This window comes from Halichoerus grypus, chromosome 12, assembly GCF_964656455.1.
Source record: "Halichoerus grypus chromosome 12, mHalGry1.hap1.1, whole genome shotgun sequence".
NCBI classification, from domain to species: domain Eukaryota; kingdom Metazoa; phylum Chordata; class Mammalia; order Carnivora; family Phocidae; genus Halichoerus; species Halichoerus grypus.
The window spans coordinates 21,113,063-21,119,788 of record NC_135723.1 but is presented as its reverse complement, the minus strand read 5'-3'; the positions used below and the strand labels follow the sequence as shown (position 1 = coordinate 21,119,788).

Below are 6,726 nucleotides of genomic sequence, written 5' to 3'. Positions count from 1 at the left end.
CGAAAATGACCTGACTTAAAGGAGAGTATCGGGCATCCATTGGCTACAGTTCGTTTGGCTGCATGGAGCGGGGAAACGCGAAGAGGAAATCAGCTCAGTTGCGCAGATATGAGGCCACCCTTGAGGTGTGCCTTTTACATTATCGTCTGTCAGGCTCCTATCCAACTTCTGTCTCCACCTCGTGGAACACCTGGCAAGCGAGGAGTTAGCCAGGGGCAGCTCTGTGGTTGTAACAGGGAGGCTCTTGGGGGCAGTACGTCTCCTCTTCCTTGCATCTGTTGCCTGCACCTGCCGCGCGGCCCCTCTCGCCTCCGCAAAGGTGCAGAGGTCGAAGCACGTTGCTGTGCGGTGCTGAAATGCTCCCAAAATCAGCCTCCCACGCCCGCTCCCTAACACCAGCCGGGATCCTGGGATCGCCTCTAGGATCCCTGCGGGTGCTCCTGCTTCCTCCTTAGATTTCCCCCTCCCCAACTCCAGGCCCGCTTCTCCCGCCCACACCCGCCGCTCGAGGGGCGTCCCAGGGTCGCCGCGGTCCTCTGCGCCCCGGGGCACCCGGCGGGGGGGGGGGGGATGGGGCGGAAGGCGGGAAGCCGAGTGGGGGGCGCCCGAGCTCGCGCGCCACGCTGCCCCGCGCGGGATTTGCCGCCTTCAGCTGCAGCGGCTGCAGCGGCGGCGGCGGGAAGAGGGGTGGAGGGCGGTGAGGAGGGCTGGAGCCCGGGCCAGGAGGGAGGGAGGGAGGGGGGCCGGGAGGCTGTGCCAGGCGAGCCGGAGGGGTGCTCAGCGCTCTCCCGCCCTCCTTCCGGGAGCGAGGATGCAGACTCTGAAACTGGCGCTGCTGGGCTGAGGCAGAGGCAGGGGAGTTGCAGCGCGCGCGGCTCGGTGAGTGTGTCTCCTGAGCGCGGAGAGGCGGGGGGAGGCGGAGGACGAGGAGGAGGAGGAGGAGGAGGAGGGGGAGAATGCCCGGAGCCGCCGTCGCTGCCGCCGCCGCCGCCGCCGCGATGCTCCCGGCTCAGGAGGCTGCCAAGCTGTACCACACCAACTATGTGCGGAACTCGCGGGCCATCGGCGTGCTGTGGGCCATCTTCACCATCTGCTTTGCCATCGTCAACGTGGTGTGCTTCATCCAGCCCTACTGGATTGGCGACGGCGTGGACACCCCGCAAGCCGGCTATTTCGGGCTCTTCCACTACTGCATCGGCAACGGCTTCTCCCGGGAGCTGACCTGCAGGGGCAGCTTCACGGACTTCTCCACGCTGCCCTCGGGCGCCTTCAAAGCCGCCTCCTTCTTCATCGGCCTCTCCATGATGCTCATCATCGCCTGCATCGTTTGCTTCACCCTCTTCTTCTTCTGCAACACGGCGACGGTGTACAAGATCTGTGCCTGGATGCAGCTCACCTCCGGTGAGTGCGCGCTCACCTCGGTGGAGGCGGGGGGACCGCTGGGCGCCCGAGCCCGGAGGGGCGGGAGTGGGAGGGACGGGGGCCAGTGCGCGCCGCTGGGTGCCCAGCAACTTAATCCGCTCCGGCGTTGGGGGTGGGTGCTGGAGCCCTGGCAGGCCGGAACCCCGGGGGTTCCCCAGCCCGGCACTGGCGCCTTGTCCCGGGCTTTCCAGAACCTCCCAAGCGCGGGGGACACTACCCGGGGGGACGCGCGGGAGGAAGGGCCGTTGCTGGGCCGAGTCTGCTCCGAGCTGAAGATGGGGAGGAGAGGCCGGCCGCTTAGGGCGCGAGCTGAGGGACTAAGGAGGGGCTGACACAGCCAGGCGGAAAGCGGATTTGGAGAGGTTGTAGTGGAAGGAGAGTCAGCTTGCTCTGTCCCTCTCTGGGACTGTTTCTGTCTTTGCTTCACGAGGGGGTGGTGCTGGAGTGAAACTGTTTCACTCTGTCCCGGGCAGTTATAAAAAATGCATCATCCATCTGGAAATGAGTAAATGCTAATTCTGTTTTGGGTTTCACCCTTTTAAGAAAAATGTAGCTTAGAATGTTCCTTAGCGATTCCCCAGATGTCTAGTCCTCAGTTTGCTTCCCTGTCAGCAAAGGTCCTTACATTAAATCCTTCAACAGAGATCTTGAGGGAATCAAGATTTCTCAAGATCTCATTTTGGGGAAGTGGCTTTAGGGAGATGGGTTGAGAGGAAAACCCCTTTCAATAGCATTTCTGATCACTTTTTGCCCGTGGAGGATAGATTGTTACTAGCTGGAGGATACGAAAGTACTTTTTCTGAGCATCAAAGTTACTTTTAACCCAGAAAGGATGGGGATGCATTTCCCGGTGGCTTTGGAGAGTCCTGAAACAAAACTAAGTCCTTTCTCTACTTCCGGTGATGCGGATTCCCACTCTGCTAGCCACCTTGGATGCCCTGCCTTCTAAAGGCAGCCTCCTTCCTAGGACACGTGACACCCTCCTGCTTCAACATTTTTGGGTCCTTTTGATTTTATGGATGATCTGGTTGTGGAAGAATGTAGGATATCTCAGGCAGTCAGACTGTCTAAATTGTGTTTCGTTTTATTTTTCCCATTTTTAAAAGCTGTTACCTTCAAGATTTGGTACATATTCTTCTGCCTGGGGAGGTTTTCTGGGGAGTAGGGGTTTGCTCCCCAGGTTTACCAGAGTGTTGTAGGATGATCAAGTCCTTAAAGGTGCTTGAAAAGAGCATTAAAGTTCATGTTCTTATACTGCTGGTTGATATAAGAGAAACTTGTGGGAGACTAAACTTGTATTATGGAAGTATTTGCTTTGCACGAAGTGTGTCTCAGCTGATTTTAATTTGCCGTGTTCTGGGAACACGTTCAGGTGAAAGGAAAGAAGTAAGCACCAACAGAAAAACACGCCCTCCCCTCACACTGTTATCCTCCTGAAATGCTCCAAGCACCCCACGGACACCCTCTGTTTATATATATAATGTCATTTCAGGAGCAGACTAACTTTGAGATTTGGAATAAATTCATGTATTACAGTTGTTCCTGATATTTGGCTCTAGTTTGACTTTGAAGACGATGGGACATTGAGGAAGCAGATGTTTTAGAAAAGAATTGACCCTGCACAGCTAATTTTAATTTTTCTAAGTTAAATGACCTATTTAGACTGATGATTCAAATTAGATTGTTTTTCGAAGGTCTGAAAGTAATTTGCAGGTGATTTCTCAACAACATATTCTTAAATATTTTTATGAGTTTTTGTGCTCTAAACCCAAGTTTTTTTTGTTTGTTTTTGTTCTATTTTAAAAAAGGAAAGAAAACTATCTTTGGGAAAGAATTACCAGCTTTCAAGTTAATACAACTACAACTATTACAGTGTTTTTTTCTTTCCTTTTTCTGGAACAGAGCACACAGGAATCGTTCTGGGGTAGTGAAATATGATGTCATGTTTTCAGAAGTTTGACATAAATATACTCTCCTGTTTCCCATATGTCCATGTAAAATGTGATGCTGGCCTTCATACTAATAAAGATATTTGGACATTTTTGGACTGCATTTTTGGAGGAGTGCAGGCCTTTAAGTTCTAGGCATACTTTCTAAAACCTTTATTTGCAACTTATTTGATATTTTATTCCTGGATAAACCACAGAAGGACATAATTTTATTTGTTAATACAATTTATTAAGGAAGAATGATTATGATGATGGGCAGTTAAGAATCAAAGTCAATTATGTTCACAGATTTTTAGGGAATGGGTTATAGAAGATATTTTTGAAGAATGCCACATTTAACATGGTTTTCTTTTTTAAAGTCTCGTGGCACTAACAAGAAATTTAGCATAATGGAAACTATTTTCCAAGTTTAGGTTCTAACCTTTATAGTATTCCTCTTTAATGTTAAGCCTTCTCATACTTACAATTTAACTGTACCTAGGCTAATCTCAAGTGTAATTTGTAAGCTGTGCAAGATGAGACTTAATGTGCTATTTGCTTATTAGAGACTGTTTAACCTTCACTGGAAGTCAAACGATTAACTTGTGTATTTAGGTATCTAAGCATTCTCACGTAGTAACATCATAAACCAGAGCCAAGTAGAACATAAAATCCCATATGGAAATGATAAGAAGATGGTGGAGCAGGAGACTTGTGAGTTATCCTTTTTATGGTTCTGAACAATGAACTAGAAAAAGTACTTAATTTATTGGACCTGGAAAATGATGTTGCTCTTCTATCTAGATATGCGAAGCACATATAATTAGTGGTGCTATTATGAACACCTTGCCCTGTCCCTCTCTCTTCCCTGTAAATCATTATTAACCTCAGTAGAGTGAAGCTGCTGAATTAGGAGCTAATATGTCATACTACTTCTGGATGTAATCTTATGCTTACGGACCATGCCTAATATAAAGACTGAAGGCATAACAATAATACATAAAATAAGTAATAACAATCAGAGATGCAAAATTTTTCTAATCTACAGAGAGATAACTTGAGAAGAAGAGAGACGTTTCTTTTTTCTGTATGATTTCTCTGACACTAAAGGAAAGAGGTAGATCTGTAATTGGCCAGCTAGGGTAATAAAGTCCGGATTTTTTTTTTTTTTTTTATAATCAGGATGGAAAAGGAATTTTGTTGCTCTGGGAACGTGGTTCTCTGTTTCCATGTTCTTGTTCTTTAAATCAGTGTTTTGGTCTGTTTCCAAGTCTGTTAATAACCAAGTCTCATAAAGGTGTTGTTTTGTTTATTTGTTTTATTGACTATAAGCCATGTCTGGAATTGTTTCCAGAAGCCCAAGTGTTAACCATTATAGACCAAATAAATCTTTTCTTTTTTTAACAAGCTAAAGCATTAAGGGGCGCCTGGCTGGCTCCCTCAGTAGAGCAGGTGACTCTTGATCTTGGGCTTGTAAGTTCGAGTCCCACATTGGGTGTAGAGGTTACTTAAAAATAAAAAAAATCTTTAAAAAACAGAATAAGCTAAAGCATTAAGGTAAAATTTAAGGTTTTTTAGACATCCACCATGGACTTCTTGGTCAAAGGCAGCAGATGAGGAGGTAATTGCTTTCTTCTGTGAAAAAGGGGCACCAGATCCAGGTTGGATTTCTTTATTCAAGAGGGATGAGGTTAGGAGAAGGGATTGCATTTGCCATGTCCTTCCCCTCTTGCCATTTGGCATATATCAACAAGAAGGGCCACCAAGATGGCAAGGCTCTATGGCAAGGGTTAAGGGCTGAATCGCTCAGTCACTTTCCCCGGCTTCCCACCCTTAGTTTTTCCCAGCTTTTGTTAGCCAACTTGCTTTCTTAAATTGTATAACTTTAGGTGAGATGAGAATCATCAAGAGGTAATCACTGCATTTCTTAGCCTGCAAGGAGAAGCTTTGCAATGTTATATGATAACTATCTCATGGCACCTTGCTCTTTTCTTATAGACCTTACCAACATTTGAGATGATAAATGTGTTTGTGTGTTTGTTTAATGTCTGTCATCTCCAGTACATGGAATGTTCCATAAAGCCATGTCTGTATTTCCTCGTATCGTATAAAGGTCAAGATCATGGACACTGGAGTAAAAAGATGTGGGTTTCAACCCTGGCTCTGACACTCACTAAGTGTATGACCCAGGGTATTAATTTCTCTGGACTTCAGTTGCTCATCTGCAAAGTGGACATGTACTTACCTTAGGAGATTGGTGCAAGGATTAAAGAGCGAATGTGTCTGCTGAGATCAGTGCGTGGTGCAGAGGAAGCAAGAACTACATGAGTGTTAGGTTCGTGTGCTATTACTGCTATGTCTCGGCACACAGTAGTATGTGTATGTCATATACCGAAGAGTAGATACTCAATACATTGTTACTGAATAGAAGAAAGAATGAATGATCAATGGGGTGAAAAAGGAAAGGAGAGATTTAAAATTTCCCACATGCCATGTTGAGAAGTGACTGTCGTATATTCTTTGAAGCCGCGATGCTCATCTTTCTCACTGGTTTGTGGTATCAGCAGTAATTGCACTAAAGGATCTCTTCCAACATTCTTCGACAGCAGTGACTGTGACGTGACAGCCTAATTCATGATGAACTTGTTCCCAAATGGGGGTCTTTTCTGATGTGGGGATAACGATCTTTATTACAACCATAGGACATAATTATATCTTAGGATTCAGCAAATTTTTCCTTACCATTTGATTTCTCATGAAAAACATCATTCAGAATGGAGGTTTTATGTAAGAATCAAAAGATCAGGTTTTCATAAGCGCAGGGGCCCCATTCCAGCTTGAATTTTCTTACATACCTTCAGGAGCAATCCAGACAGCAGGGGTGTGTCTTCTGGGCTTTCCTTTTCTCTTTCTGGGCATCATTGCACACGTGTTCTTGGACCTGCCAGGGATCCTGCCCCAGATCTGCTCAGATGGGTGGCCTTGTGTATTCAGAGCTGTGATGCGGGTCTCCAAAGGGGACCAGGTTGGGATTGACTGGCCCTCAGGACATCACCAATTTTTACCATTTGGTGGTGCTGGGCGTATGAGAAAGAGGTCTTGCCTCAAAGAGCTGCTAACTCATCCTACATTCAGAGTTGCAGAATGACCTTAAAGGGGGGTTTTTCCAATGACAGGGCATTCCAAACACTTGCCCAGATGCAAAGGGAAGAGTGTACAACGGGTGAGGGAAGTTTTCATTTTCTGATGACATGTTCTACTTCTAAGAATTTTCTATTTACCAAGTCAAACTTAGAAGAAAGTGATTTGAAATGAGAATTTAGAAACAGGTTTTTTTTCTTTCTTTTTTTTTTTTTTTTTTGCTTTTATGCAGTGT

The 6,726-nt window shown here is 46.3% G+C and overlaps 1 protein-coding gene across 3 annotated transcripts in view; it reads left to right on the top strand.

The window, feature by feature from the left end:
- Window positions 1-956: 956 nt before the first annotated feature.
- Window positions 957-6,726, top strand: part of LHFPL3 (LHFPL tetraspan subfamily member 3) — a 569,066-nt gene continuing 563,296 nt past the window's right edge. For all 3 annotated transcript variants that reach the window (XM_036067459.2, XM_036067461.2, XM_036067460.2), the window contains exon 1: window positions 957-1,401. In XM_036067459.2, coding sequence (XP_035923352.1) covers window positions 957-1,401 — 445 coding nt within the window. The remainder of the gene's footprint in view (window positions 1,402-6,726) is intronic.